The following is a 16,394-nucleotide window of genomic DNA, read 5'->3' as shown; positions in this document are numbered from 1 at the left end:
ATCACAGGGTGATTTTGTGACCTGTGTTTTACTGCATAATCTGGGCCCACTCAACACACCAGGTAAATCTCAGAAAAGCGCCAGACACATCCCTGTAAGGATTCTTAAAAGGATCCAAGGGGTATCCCACCACCTTCAGCTCTAAGAGAAGCAATCACAGTGTAAATCTTGGGAAGCACACTACTAAAGTAAGAACTATGACAATTCGTTAACTTAATGCCATAAGTAGATTAGTCAACTGATGCAGCAGAAATGGTAACTGAAAGAAGAGAAGAACCAAACAGAATTCTGAACAATCATCATTCAGGAAACCAAGTTAGTGTATATTCATACCGACAGATGAATTTTGTTTTGGAACACACGCACACAAATTTCCCTTAAACAACAGAAATATTGCACAGTGTTCCAAAAATAAACAAACTGCCCCTTCATGCTGAAATCCTCAGAATAATGACAGTACAAAATACTTTACATCTGAATGTCTAGTTACACTAGACCTTCTCCTTTTTTTTTTTAGAATGAATAATACGTTAGAAAATAGCTGTTAAGAAAAAAGCTACACAGAACTTGCTGTAACTGGTTCAGCCAGACAAATATCAATGTCATTAGAAGAACTACAATTACATTTCTGTGAATAAGAGCCTGAAATACCAGATAGCACAAGGTAAACAAGAAGAAATATTCAAAGTTTCAGTTAGAATTAATTAGAAAAGTAAGTAGTCCACATAAGAGCTACTGCTTTGCACCATACACAGTTTATACTTCTGTCTCCTTTTAAGGACACTTTATAGATAACATTATCATAATGCTCACATTTTTCCTCAGAGTTTCCTCTTTTCTGACAGAATGATTTATAATGAATTGTTGCAATCAGTCACGCATTCATCTGATTACGCCCTTTCCATCAAGCGTAACCCGAGCCACACTCGGAATGTGAACAGAGACCTGAGGAGCCAGAAGGTAACTTGGGATAAGAAAGCCAGAAGTGACACACGTGCCTAGAGAAGGCAATACCCAGTATAACTCAACACAGGCAAGACTGGCACCACACCACAGCCAACAGTTTGACAAGCGCTCAGTTTAACGCTGGGACAGCATCAGCACACTCGCAGCTTCACACCTGGGCCTGGAGATCACCAGGGAGCCACGTGCGGGATTGTGCTGATCTGCTGGTGAGTCACACAGAGCTGAGGCTTTTCATTTCCAGTTCACATATGACAAAAAAGCGGAGATTTAAAGAAAAAAACCTGAACAAAACAGAGTGAGGGAAAAAGGGGGGTTGGGGGGAGGCAAGAGGTAGGAGATCGGGAAGAGTGAAGAGACTTGCCATCTCAGAAGTATTCTGTAAGAAAAGCATTCTTACCAGCTCCATTCTTCCAAGGAAGCAACTGAGGAAAGTCAGGTAGGAACCACACCACCAGCCCACACCTTAATCAACATCTCTCACTCACCATTTCATGCTTCTATCCTCTGGACACAAAATTTTTTACACAAAATTTAGAGATGATGATCTTGCAACCTGTCTCATCTTTAGCAGTTTTCCTATCATTTTGTCTTCTCAGAGAGCAGTCTGTACTTAAGACATATTCCCTGCAAGCTAAACTCTTTTTTCAAGTTCAATCTTGCTTAATGAGTTACTTTTTATTATGGAAAGGTTTTTAATGTGTTGTTTGTTCTGTCAAGCCCAAATAACTGCTGACATTCTAATCATGAGGCCCTTGAAAAAAAAAAGGGTGGGTTTTTTTTTTTGCTTAAAAGCAATCTTTTCATTTACCTATACAGCAATTATATATACCATGCTTAAATCATTTTAATATAAAAATAGCCTGCCCACATTTTAAAAATTGCAGAGAATAAAATACATAAAACTGTCCTCTTCAGATTTTAATCATTCCCTCTCTTACTTAAACCTGAATTTAATATATTCCTACAGCACCAGCTTTCTTTAGTAGTTCTTCCCAAGACCTGAAGAAGGAATTAGTCTTCCAAAAAGCAGAGACCAATCTCCCTCTTCTAACATGAAAGAATGTGTTCTGTTGTAGGCATATATAAAAATCAAGTTCCATGGAGAAACAGCTTCTAAGGGCAGCTCGAATTTAGCACACCATGCTCTTGCATACCTTTTGTCAATTTTGTCAAAAACTCTGCCCTTCCCTTTCTCCTTGTCCCTACAAGAGAAAGAGAATAGCTCTGAACCAACAAAGAAAATAAAATACAGGAAGTTTTGTTCAACTGATTTAGTTATTCCAAGAAAAATGCAACTTTAAATCCCTGTCATACACATGCATACCGCTGAATATTCAGAACAGCAATATTAAATAGTCACCTAGGACTTTGGCTAACACTACCAAACAAGCAAATATTGTTATATATATTTTTTGTTATTCTTGACTACGATTTGCCTGGGCACATTATTTCTCGAAGATTTCAGTTTAGCTAAACTTGTCACTTTATGCTACAAACTTGTCAGATTATGCTCCAAAGAAAACTCAGTAATTTTTTTTCTTTAAAAGCCTTCACTGTCTTCTAACACATGGAGGTGATCAAGATTTATTCCTCTGTCCAAAATACAGCAGCTTTTTTTTTTTAATTTAAGAAATGGATGCTAATAAAAAACAAGCATTTGAAGTGGGTAGCAGTTCCCTCCTCAAAAGAAAAGTAGTTGCTTAATGCTGCAAAATCTCTTCCCTTTCCACACATTAGCCCTGCCTAGTTTCAGTTATAACAGATTACTTGCAATACTGCTATGACTGGGTGGGATCTGCATTACTGCATTTGGAATCAACTGCATGGATGCAATTGACTCAAATTCACAAAATTACAAGTTTTCACTATCAAAATCACAAGTTTTCACTGGATAGCTCTTTCTTCTCTTTTCTTTATTAGTAGACAGAAAAGGTAAAATAGCATATGCAATTCCAAGGAAGTCTTAATCTGAACAGCAGACTTATTGTGAACACAGTTTCCATCAACCTTGCTAGAAGAAGAAATTCTATTATTACAAAGGGATGTAGAAGGTTCTGACACTGGTTAGGTCAAAGGACTACAACAGCCCTGATAAACCCTAAAAACCGTTTTGCCAGTTTGAATGTAACTACTGAAAATGGTAAAATCACTCAGCTATGCAGAACATCCATGCCTTACGCATTTGTGTCAGAAACAAGATGATTCTTTCTAAAGAAGAGCCTTCCTATGAAGAGTATCACAGTCCACTAGCAAAACTCCAACTACACCACAGAAACACCAGAAACTGTCCCATAGCTGAGACAGGGCTGGGGTTTGTATTATCTCACATCTCCATGTGAGGAAAGAGATGTAACTCCTCTTACTCAAAAAACATCCTCCTACTCAACAATGGGTTTAAACATACATTTTTAAGGCAAACAAAAACAACAACTGTTTTCTGAAATGGCTACAATCTGCTAATATCCCAGTGGAGCTGAAAGTTCTGGCTTCCCTCATCAAACATGGCTAGGATACTAGATGTCTTCTCTTTGCCAAAGAAATACTCACAAGATTACGCTCTTTTTGTCTGGCAGCCCAAAGCAATGAGAGATAGCAAATGTTCTTACAATAAAGGTCTCTTGCCATACCAGGGTAACTGGGAAAAAGACATGAGTGCAGCTTTTGTTCTTAATCTCTACTGATTAAGTTTATGAAAATCAAACATTATCAAAGACCTTTGAACAGACTTCCTTCTGCACCATATGACATACAAAGAAAACCCAACGCTAAAACCTTAAGCAGGTGAAAAAGTACAAGCTACCTGGCTGATGCCATTCTAGCCACTGTGATGGCACACAGCAGGTTTACTTGTGTGTTTGGACTACCATTTACAGTTTAACAGCCAATACTAAGTTTAGATTTGCTGCTATCTATCTTAAAGTAGATTAATTATATTAAATACCAAAACTGTAACAGAACAGAGATGATACATTACGAGGAAGCATTTTGCAATCATGTGGAGCATTTTCTACAACTAGTATCTAGATCAGATCTTATCTAGTGCCCTTATAAAAGAAACAAGAGGGTATTTTTTATCACACTCAAAATAAATTATATTAATCTGCTAATTTTGTTCAAATATGAAAAAGTTCCCAAGAAACACCAATTGTGAATTGCAAGGTATACCAAAAATTAATAACAATACGGCTCAAAAACAGAGTGCCTACATTGTACTCCTGAATTACGCAATGCCATAATCCACAGACAACCAAGAGGCCATGCCACCCTGAGTGACCTAGTTTTGGAGACTGTATCTTGGTCATCTCCAAGTTAAACAAAGTTCCAAGCAATCTTAGAAAACCATAAATGAACAAAACACTGACTGTGCACTCTTCCAGAACAGGCTGCCACCAATACTTCAGACCACACTTCCACGAAAATATTATTCCAAAACTATTACTCCTTATGGGTAACATAAAACACAATCCATTCTGAACACCGTGCAATCCCAATGGCAACTTGATCTCTAGAAAATTAATCTTTACTACAAGAAAAAAGACAAAAAGTTTCCTGAAGACAGAGTTTTTCCAGAACTCTGTCCAGGACTTCCATGTCATCCCAATTGCAAGCCACAGTAGGTTAATGTCTCTGCTAAGATACAAATTGAGCATAATGTAGTCTAACCTTCCCACCCATAGAGATCATAAACAAATTATGATAAACAATAGACCCACTGCCTATTTCTTTTACTGGAAAAAGTTCACTCACCAGAATATGCCAGCTGGAGTAGAATGAAGACCTTAATTCAGCCCTGTCTGTGTAAAGTACATTACTCCCCACACAAAAATGGATGTATGTTACTATTCTGAGTGAAAATTCGGCACCAAGGATGAGCTCTAAAACGACTGCAGGAATACTAATTTTACATAGTTATCAGTGATTGTACACTATGTAAAGAATTTCTCTTTTTAGATACTGAAACAAAAAGAGTTGCAAAGTCAGAATGACTTAGTCATGAAAGGAAGTAAGTCCACCCAATTTTACATACATGAAACAGGATTTTAATAAGCTCAGTTGCGTATCACAGAAACTAATTATCTTATCTGAAAATTCTTAAACACAGGCTTCATTGAAATGCTGAATAACTATTTAAAAAATGAAAAAACAGAAAGGAGAGTATTAAAACCAATATGCAGATAAGCCACAGGGATCCAAAAGTTCATGAACTTCAATCTATCTCTTTTCACAGCAGAAAGGCAACGACTTGGAACCTGCTCACGAGACCTTCATTCTGTCGAGAAGGTCACTGTGGAAATCTGGGAGTTGGGAGGTGGCTCTGGTCATGCAGATCTCAAGGAGCAGCAGTGAAAAGCTGTGTGTTTGACAAACCTAACACACTAGTGGGAAGAGAAGGCTTTGACACCAACCACCATTTACTGAATTTGTGTTGTCTTTCATTTTCAGTTAATTCATGCCTATTATCACAAAAAAAGGAGGGAGGGGGGAAGGAGAAAAGCTACTGGACTTCAGCATCCACCAAAGTTAGGCCAAAGGACAAACAACCGTGAGCAATCACTGTGGCCGACCTCTAAATGGCCAACTCCGGTTTCAATAAAACCTTCTTGGTACCTTTGAGCAGATAGCCTTGGTAGTGCTACAGAGACACAAACATGTAAATAAATGAAGGCATTTATTTCCAGAAAGAAACAAAAAAGTGTTTAAATGAACACTGTGCAAAACCACTTTTGTTTCTACTCATAACTGACTATCACTGCAACCTTACAAAAATAACCCATACCACTGTCTATGCTGCAGTTTATGAAGTTTATTTGTCAGGTTCATTCTCTGGATCTGAATATGTTAATAATTAACTTATTCTCTTATCCTTCTCTTCATAAGTGTTACAGGAAGATGAGTAATAGCACAAAACTCCTGTCCTAACTCAGATTTTCCCCTCCCTCTGTTATTGTTGCAGCATGAGAGGCAGGGACTTCAGATTTAGACACAATAAACAGAGGTTACATTCCTGTATTAAGGTGTGCCAGAAACCTGAGCTCTTTCAGCCAGAGAAGTAACACATTCTCTCTAATTATTATGCAATATTACAGTCTTCTACAGCAGGAAGAGTAATTTCATGGTTAGAATCCAACCCATTCACTAGCAAACTGTTATACAGCACTTTCAGAAGCAAGGATTTTTAACAGAACAAGACTGTTGAGTCAAAAAGATAAAACAGTAAGAAGCTCGTACAATTAAGCTTTACCACAACACTGGCATTTATCACCTTTCCACACGTGCACGTTTTGTGTGAATTGTCTTAAAAACATAATGACAGTAAGTACTTTTGTTTATTTACCTTAATTATGCACAAAAAGACCTAAAATTATTAATGGTTTAGAAATCTGTATAATTTCCATTTCTCAACAGTAGATATCTGGTTCCTAATAAATGACTGAAATATTCAAATACACAACTCACTTAAAAAAAATCTCCAAGGTTACAACTTCATTTTTCCAGTTAGAAAACCTCTCAAAATATTTAGTATGTTTAGAAATAAAAAGCATTAGCCTTAAATAAATGTGAACTTAATTATAAGGTCAGACACAAAGCATTCTAAAACTGTATTTATGGTTTTCAGCTTCTTAATTCTCCAATTTCATAATTTTTTTCAGAGAACAAAGATATGGAAACAAAAAATCTGTTAATACAAGCATTATGCTACAGCTCTATATACAAGTGCATTAAAAGATGAAACTTAAAACAAGATATACCTGCATGACACCTGGTAGAATGGATATCCTGGTAGAGGAAGAGAGTTTGAAAATCCAGACTGACTCGACATTGCCTTCAGGTATTGTATCCACTTAAAGCGCTCCTATATTCCATATGTTAAGTCCTTACCAAAAAAAATACGTATGTACATATCCATCTGTACCTTTGCTCAAAGCTAACTAAAAAGAAACCAAGCGCATACTCGAAGGTCTTGAGGATTCTGCCTGCATTTCAAACTGCTTCCTCAGTAGTGAAATTCCTAAAAGCCAACACCCTCATGACATCACGTACTACAAAACCATAAACACGCAATTGTTTCAGTAAAGCAAGGACAGCCCGTCGGTTTTGACTCGACATAAAGCCCTGCACTGCATTCTTCCTGAAAGCACAGTGCCTTTCAGGCTGGCGAGAGGCAGAGACCTGCTGCCTCGAACAGCAGCCCTGCCTTGGCAGGCAGCCAGCAACCAGCAGAACTTATTGCCAATGCCGCAAATCCCTCCGATCAGCTAATGAAGAGCCAGACTGCAGGTGAAACATGGTTTGAGCCCATTACAAGAATTTCCTTGAAAATGCACGAGATCCACGACCTTGAACTTAGTGACAAAAGCTTCATTTAAAATGTTCAGTTAAATGTACACTGCATACTATTGTTTCATAAGCAACATCAGATTGCACTGCACATCGCAGTAATGTAAAAAATCATACTGAGCTTCCCCTGCTAAAAAAGAATCCTCTCCTGCTACACCCTCAACTATGGGAAAGCAAGAGGGAAGGATAGGAGACGGAATCTTAAACCACATTATTTAAGCTACTGAATACAGAAATAAAATTATGTGCATGCATTCCTGTAGTATTTTACTACTGCTTAAATCAAAGAAATATCAAAAGTAAGATTTCTTTTGATATACAGTACAGGGGTAAGTTGCGTGAAAGTTTATTTGGGCATGGTTTCCTCAGGAGAGAAAAAGACTACTGGAAAGCAGGAAGACCCGAGTAGTCACAGCATAGCCCAGTGGCATGACTAATGTCAAATAAGACTTAAATGATTACGTACCTACACTACTCTTAAAGAAGGTGTACAGTGCCCTCACATGAAGATTTGCTTAGTTTAAGCAAAATACTAAATAAAAGAGATTTTTTAAGTATTTCATTTCCTGTGCTAGCTGCACTGGAAAACATTAAAATGTTGAGTTTGATACCTCTACCCCAAGACATACTATTTATATTTACTCTTGTGTTATTTTAATTTTGTCTCTCAGTTTTGGAAAACAATGAATTGGTTTCTCCTGGTTTGTCTCTAGTTCATAATCAACATCTCAGTCACAAGAAAAATGGTACAAAACTTTGTCACTATCCAAGGTACCTTTTAAAATCTGATTTAAAAGAATGGGAGCTTGTTCCTCTGCCTCAAATATACCTTATATTTAAAACTGAATCTATCTCAGTGAAATGTTTAGTTTCTGGTTTGCGTAACTCAGCTGCTTTTATAGTGCTTTAACACCACTGCGCTATCTCACTTCGCCTAAGTACTATTTGTCAAGGTGTAAAAAATGGCAGCTTATTTGTGAAATGTGGTAACATTTCAAATAGAGCTGAAACAGTGGGTGGGGGAACACAAAACACTCACAGGCTATACAATAAGGGCTTAGACCTGAAAAAAAAAAAAAGGGAATGCTTATTAATTAGCTCTGCCCACTGTTATACACAGAGCTCACTCAATTGACTGTTCCCACCACCCACAACTTGGGGAATCACAGGCCATTTTCCACAACAAATACAACATACACTTGCACACAGAACAACATGGATACCCATAGGTGACTGGATAGGGCACCAATTTCTGAAGTCCTATAAAAACACCAGGATAACACAAAGAGAGCACAGTCTTCCCAGAGAAGTAATTTTTTTATTTTATTTGTTCAACTGATATGTCTGGAAAAAACAAAGAAGCTCCTGGGTATGTCATTTTGCATAATTTTTTCTCTCTCTACTGGCTGCAAAGAAAAAGCTTGAAAAGGGAATTCAAGCACAAATAATGTTGTGGTATCAGCTGAATTTTTACAAACAGACTTGAGAAAGCATAATCTCCCTCATGTTTACTATAGAGCATTAACTTCAAAGCTCAAGACTCTCAAAAACCATATGGGTAACAGCAAAAAAAGCTGTGTGCAAGTGAGAGGAAGAGAAAACTCTACCAGGTCTGTCTGAGTCACCTTCACCCTTGCCTAATGAGGGGTGTTAGGGTAAGTACTGTCAGCTTTCACCCCTATGGCCACAGCTGCTGAGGGACAGGCCAGTCATTCTACACTGCTGTGGTTGGCCCTGAGGAGTCACCTTGTGTGCACATCCTTAAATCACTCACACTTTTTTTTTGTACATTTACTCAATTTTTTGTTTGGTGTCTTCTCAACACTGATAACAACAGCATTAGCACATTTATGCAGTAACTTTCTTACTTAGTCCCAAACAGGATTTAGGATGTTTCCACTGGATTTGCCAGCTGAAAAAAATGTTAGTGTCAAGTCAGAAGATTACAGGCTTATAAACCAGGAGTCTTAGAGGCTGCCAGTGGCTTGCCATGCCATTTTGCAAAAATCACATAGTCCCTTAATGCCTAGCTTATCCACATAATAAGGAAAATACTGTCTGACAGCAAAGGAATGATGCAAGGTTAATTTTTTTTTTTGTAATTAAGTATTGAAATCCTCTGATTAAAGATTTATGAAGGGATAAAACAGCTGCAGCATTTGAGGGAAAAGATGTGTGGGAATATTCAGAATACAGCTTTCTTTTTGTCTCCTGCTCCTAGCTCTAACATAAGAGAAGCATTACTGTGCTCTGAAATTTAAATATAAAAGCCATTTAAATCTTAAAATGTGGTGGAAAGTGCAGTTTTTAAATAGCTGGATAGCATTACATAGCATTTAAAGATGGGGATAAGCAAGATGACAATAGGCAGACAAAAACTGTATTTAAGATGATCTTTACCGAAGCACAATCCTTCACTGGTAGGCGTCAAACCTGAGTTCAGTCATTTGGAAATAGGAAGGGAAGTGTGGGTTAAGACAGAGAAAGGGGAAAGGACCCTTGCCAGGAAAATCTGGCAAGGACCAAAGAGAAAGCCTCCACACAATGAAACCCAACATTTTCCAAGTGTCCCTTTTATTTCTTTCTACACGAAGGCTGGATCACAGAACAGAACCACTTTTGGGATCCAGACGTACTTGCCAAACACCATCTCCACTGACAGAGACAAGTGGGTTTCATTCCAACTGCACTCACGTCTGTTTGAATTTTACTTCCGTGTTTTGGAGCCAGCAAACTCACTTAAAAATAACCACATTAGTATAGTTTGGCATAGCATTCCATGTAATACTCATCACTTTGCAGGAACGAAATCAAACAAAGAAAATAAGTTTGAGGCACAAATACTGTGTGTTCCAAAATTTACAGTGACCCTACTACTGAAGGAAGAGACCTGTTAGAGCACTTAATGCTGCTACTTGAAAAGGTATGAAATACTTAACTGAGATCTAACTGCACTTCAAAAGCAAGGACAGCCTGAAACTCTGGACAACAGTAAGGTCATGACCACTCTCAGGCATTTCAAACAAGCAGCATCCTTGGTAAGCTCATGGAAAATTTGCTTAAACTAAAAAGCCAGTCTGAAGGAGAAATAGAAACTAAACACATTACCAAAATCTAAATCAACTTCCTCAAGTCTAGAACTGAGAGCAGGCACATAGTAGACAATTATGTGATGATATATCAAAATGCATATAAAATATCTAGTATTCATAAAAATAGAATTAAGTGTCACACAGAAATTATTGTAACATCAATACCATAAATCAGTAATTTACTCTCATACAAAGTGTTATATTTGATATTTTCACTGCCTGCTATATTAGTGTCTAATATATTAGACACTAAAATAGAAGGAAAAAATATTATAAGAAATCTAGAGAAAAATTACATGGAGTTTGAAAATAACAGGATTACTTACAAAGAAAATATTACAAGGATATTCAATATAATGAGCAGTACTTAGAAGACATAATGGAAAGTCTCTCCTTCCCTTCTGTACGAAATACAAGAATAATGAAATATTCGACAATACTGAAGAATAATGGCAAATTTGAAATTGAAGAAGGACACTGTCACTGAAAATTCAAAATTCATCCAGAGTGAAAGACTAACTGGATGTTTATATAGGGGGAGACAAAAACAAACACACACACCCCAAACAAATAAACAATGCAGAAGTGACAACTGGAAGGAAAGAGGACTTGTAAACAACACCAGTACCTGTGAAAAAAAAAACACGTGAGAAAGCCATCTAACCCAGCTTCCAATGGATGTCTTTCACTCTTTTCTGAGGCAGACTAGTGGGTTCAATGATAATACATAATCCCTGCTGCATCCTAAACTTGTTGGTCAAGTAACTCAACTAAGATTTATTTTTTCACCCTAGTTTCTCAAGAAAACTGAAATTATCACTGTCACATAAGCAGACACTGAATAAGCAGGTTAGTTGTTTTCAGGTAGGCTACCTAGTGAAAAATCAAGAAAAGTGAGCCACCACTGAAAGAAAATAGGCAGCACATGAAGATGTTTGTATTCTGACTTCAATTACACTGGGTTCTCCAAAGCAAAACACCCATCTACCTTCTCCCCCTCTCCTATCCCACCTTCCCATCTTTAAAGTTTCTTATTTACCTGGCCTCCTATTACCTAGTTGCTCTGTTTGCCTTTCAGTAGCTTTCCATTTCTCCAGCCTCTCTTTCCCTCCTACTCTTAAGGCAGCTTTCTGCATATACATATACACACACACACACACAGAGCTTTTCTGCTGCATATATATGGCACTATCCCACTAGGCCTATACATGCTTTTCCAGCTTGATAGCACATTTATCTAGCCCAAAGATACCTGTTACCCATCCTCATCCTCCACCAGCTTTACATCATTCTCAGTAAGATCTTTAAAAAGAAGTAAACGTCCCAAAGAGCAAGCAACACTTGATTAAACAACTAAGTGTTGCACACTTCACAAAGACAGTCAAGTCTCCCTACATTTCCTCTGCGTACTCCCTGTCCATATACTGGCACATCCTGAAGTATGTCTTGTGATTCTGACATAAAAGTGGTTCAAAGGGCAAGATTCCCTCAAAAAAAGCAAGAATCTCCACTTAGTTTGTCAAGCCTGTCTGTTTCTTATTTATTTTTAGAAGGAAAATGTGAGTGTAAAGCTACCCTCTCAAACTGAATACTGGAGCATGAAGAAAAAGTTGGACTACAGGAAAGTCAGAGAGAGACTTTTTACGTGGGCATGTCAGGATAGGACAAGCAGTAGCAGTTTTAAACTGAGAGAGGGCAGGTTTAGATTAGGTATTAAGAAGAAATTCTTCACTGTGAGGGTGGTGACGCACTGGAACAGGTTGCCCAGAAAACTTACGGATGCCCCTGGAAGTTTTCAAGACCAGGCTGGATGGGGGTCCAAATAACCTGGTATAGTGGAAGGTGTCCCTGCCCAAAGCAGAGGGGCTGGAACAGGATGATCTTTAAGATCCCTTCCAGCCCAAGACACTCTAAGATTCAAAAATATGTGAAATCTCCTTTAGAAGGAGTATTAAATTTGCAGTTGGGCCCCATGTTACCCACTGAAAGGCTGGGTAGGTCAGATGAAAAAGTTCTAGGGAAATAAAAAATAAAAAAATTAAAAAAAAAAATAAATAAATAAAAAGGAAAGAAAAAAGAGAAAGATCTACTCTTTCCCTGGTATCCAGGCATGACATGTGAACTCTGCTGGTTAGTACCACATAATAGCACCAGAAACAACATAAAGGTTTTAAGACTTTTTAAACCCTATGTAATGCTCCATCATCTATCCTTGTAAGTATGCCTTTGTTCCTGGCATCAGAGGTGGAGCTTAGCACCCTCTACAGAACAGAGCCTTGGCTCAGACACCCTGAACAGCAGCTCAGAGAATCCACTCTGGGACAGAAATCAGAGCACAAATATTTGCAAACTAGCTACTCTAGGTCACTCTTTCTTTCACTTTAGCTAAGCCTCTCAGTGGCAAAATGCTTGCAGTTTTACTTTAAAAAAGGGAAAAGTGCACTCTCAAACCTAATTTTCCAGATACAAAAACATGTAACATTTATAAAGGACCTCGCTTTCTCAAGTTGCAAAAAGGTTCCTTTGAAGAACTTTACATATCACATGAAATTCTTGAGAAAGACATCTTTTGCAAGGTAAAATGCCAACACACACTTCATTGTGACCATGTAGGCTGACAAGACTGATGGAACTCCATAAAGTAGAAATAATAAGGGCCTTGAAGTATAAAGTATCTGAAATTTGAAGAATTTATTTCTATTAAGGATTCATCCTTGAAGGAATAGTGAAGTAAAAGTAACTGCAAGACATAGCAGTAGGTTATATTTTAGGTACAGACACATATCTGCATCCAAAAGCCTTATCTCAAGATCACAGAATCATTAAGTTTGGACAAGACCTCCAAGACTGAGTCCAGCCTTTGACCAAACACAACCTTGTCAACTACATCATAGCACTAATTGCTACATCCAGTCCTTTCTTGAACACTTCCAGGGATGGTGACTCCACCACCTCCCTGGGCAGCCTGTTCTAATGCCTGATCACCCTTTCAGCTGAGAAATTCCTCCTATGTCCAACCTAAACCTTCCCTGGTGCAGCTTGAGCTTATTTCCTCTTGTCCTATCGCTGGTTGCCTGAGAGGAGACCAACCCCCACCTGGCTACAATGCACTTTCAGGTAGTTGTAGAGAGTGATAAGGTCACACACTCCTGCCTCCACGCTAAACACTCCCAGCTCCCTCAGCTGCTCCTCACACAGCTTACCCTCCAAACCCTTCCCCAGCTCCATTGTCCTCCTCTGGACATGCCCCAGCATCTCAATGTTTTTCTTTTGAAGTGAGGGGCCCAGACCTGGACACAGTACTCGAGGTGCAGCTTCACCAGTGCTGCGTGCAGGGGGATAATAACTTCCCACGTGCCACATATGAAGCAAACAATTCTGCTTCATTCCATGCTCCTCTTCAGAGACAGAGAAGTCACACAGAGACATCAGCAGCACTGACTCAAAACTAGTTGTCCTCTAGACAGCCCCCAGCTTCCATGTATTCTGAATAACATTCCAGGAATCAGTCATTAAAACATACATGAAAAAGTTAAATGCTATTTGACAAAGCGAACTTCAAAACACATTGGATTTGGAAAGTTACTAGGACTATATGTCTGCTTGCTACCTTAGCCCTTCCAGATATTCTTACTTGGATTAAGAAATAATATTTTTAGTGTCTTTTTTTCCAGTCTGGAACAAAAGGGCAAAAGTTATTAAATTCTCATCTAAACAAGATTTATTTTTAGCCCAAACATAAAATGTTCTTAATAACTTTATTGGTAGCAAGGTTGTAAAGATGCTCAAAGTCCAACACCAGTGCCCTGACTTGGGAGGCAATCTAAACAGTATTACCGAAAAGCCACTCCAGCTACCAAGAGTTACAGGGCAGCCTGCACAGCCTCTTTTCACCTGATGCATGACAATGCTACAGCAAGTCAAAAAATCACAGCTTAAGTACTAATCACACATCCTATCACTACTTCAAAGCACACCTTCCTAGGCTTTGTGCCCAAACCGAGAGGACACACCTCCCTCTCTTGCCTCTTTCATTCTTCCTGGAAGTTGTGACTCCCCATTTTTATGTAGCTGAAGGCTCCACTCCTACTCTCCTCTGGATGCTCAAGAGACAGTATCCTTCTTCAGGCTTCACATATTAATACTGCCATCATCCCTCTAACAAAATGTCCCATGGTATTAGGTTTCAGTACACTACTCTCTAACAATGACCAACACAGAGTGGCTTGAGGAATAAGTGGAGGTATGTACCAGCAGCAACTTGGCCCTGTTCACAGAAGGACCCTTTATGCCAAAGTATCTCCTCAGGGATTTAGCTGGAACACTGTTGTTTACTACTGTATCTCAAAGCAAAAGGAGGTTTGCTGTTGTGTATAAAACCTGCATCACTGAGGAGTCCAGACAGAAGCTCTTGTGTCCAGAAACACACACAACCCATATAACTCCTGAGCAATAGTGTGCTTTACACTGCAGCTTCCCCATTCCTCACTCACCACACCCTCAGAGATTTCTGAATAAAAACCAGAACTCAGTTTCTCTTTTCACTTACAGTGCTTATTTTTTAATTTTATTCTAAACATAGAAGGCTAGATGGGTAATTAAGCAATTGTAAGCTAAAGCTCATAGACCAAAATAAACTATTCAGCAGAGCATGGAGCCATAATGACAAACGTAATTTGACAAACTTATTTCAGTTACTCTATGGGTAACGTTTGCCACCAGGTTTTCAACAGTCAGCCATGAATTCTCAGTGGCTCTCACCTATATCGTGTGATAGCAAACGCGAAGAAATCACACACCAGAACTGAAATTAATAAACTGCAATCTGGATCTAGATGTCAGATAACCAAGGCACGTTTCTTTACTGTTTAGTGAGTGTTCAGGCAGAAGCTAAACAACTCTTCATTGTGCCCAAGAGTTCTTAGTTGATTCATGAGTAACTGAACACAGCTGGCACCCTGCCCGTGAGGGAGATAACCCTGTCCTGTTGAACTAGAGCAGCGAACCCTCCTGCCTGCAAACCTAAAACCACAATGAGGTTCCTGTGTAACCAGGTACTGTTTTCTGAACCAGGCCATTTTGCCCTACAGCTGGCTAAGTAGTCTGTAACAATTTGCAGAAAGAACCAGAAAAATTCTTGTCAACAATAAAACATCAGGATGTCTTCTAGGGCAGAGAGAAGTACCTGAGCTGTAAATTAACCTACTGTAAGTCATGAAACACCACAGACATAAAGCCATTGACCATGACCTAGACAAGAAGGGGGAAAGGACCCTCCTTACAACCTTGTCTTCCTTTCCAACTGCAATTCCAGCTGAAACAATTAGCCTCAAGTAGCCTGCAACTGCAAACTAACTTCCAGGATTCACCTGATCACTACTGAAGTACAGTCTGAAGTACACAGACGTTAGTTATTCTGTACCTGTGCACATAAACTCTGTACTGCTCATCTTTGAATTCTAACCTGTGTAAACTTTGGGGGACGATCTCACCCTTACCACTAATAGGAAATGTTACCCTCCACCATCAGGTTCACACTCTATAATCCCCATGGCCTTTATTCAGGAAATAAAGTAAACACATCACCCGGCCACAGTCATTACGGGCAATCCATCACCTGCCAGTAGACAGCATTCGGGAGACTCTTCTTCCAGGAAAACGAGAGGTTCACAGGCCACAGCACCGACTGCAGCAGGGAGCATCAACAACACAGCATTCCTGCACTGGAGTCTGGTTGGACTGGCACTGCCCTCACACTGGCTTTGGAAGGATGTGACTAAAGAACCAAACACCTCTTCCCCCCAGTTTCACAAAATACGGAATCACAAGGGCTGCCACCCGCTCACACTGAGCTCAGGTTGGGCATACCAGTCTGGTGGAGAAAGGCTGCAGAATTCCCATGCCTGAAATCCAGTGCCATCAGAGCTGAAAGGCTGAATCCACGCCAGCATCATCACTGGCCAGAGATTTCCAAAACAAATCAAGCAAAACCCTCCA

General features: G+C 39.1%; 1 protein-coding gene across 13 annotated transcripts in view; it reads right to left on the bottom strand.

Moving 5' to 3' along the window:
* Nucleotides 1-16,394, bottom strand: part of PLEKHA7 (pleckstrin homology domain containing A7) — a 161,245-nt gene that overhangs the window by 97,148 nt on the left and 47,703 nt on the right. For 2 of the 13 annotated variants that reach the window (XM_027737166.2, XM_027737169.2), the window contains exon 1: nucleotides 6,717-7,015. The exons of 10 other annotated variants lie outside the window; for them this stretch is intronic. In XM_027737166.2, the coding sequence (XP_027592967.2) occupies nucleotides 6,717-6,787 (71 nt within the window). In that variant the 5' untranslated portion in view covers nucleotides 6,788-7,015. Of the gene's footprint in view, nucleotides 1-6,716; nucleotides 7,016-16,394 lie in introns of those variants that run through there. One more of the 13 variants, XM_027737171.2, reaches the window with a different exon arrangement.

The sequence above is a fragment of the Pipra filicauda genome, unplaced genomic scaffold (genome assembly GCF_003945595.2).
Source record: "Pipra filicauda isolate LSUMZ 115617 unplaced genomic scaffold, ASM394559v2 scaffold26_size5592650_pilon, whole genome shotgun sequence".
NCBI lineage: Eukaryota > Metazoa > Chordata > Aves > Passeriformes > Pipridae > Pipra > Pipra filicauda.
Note: the sequence above shows the minus strand (reverse complement) of the source record. Positions and strands in the feature narration are given on the sequence as shown.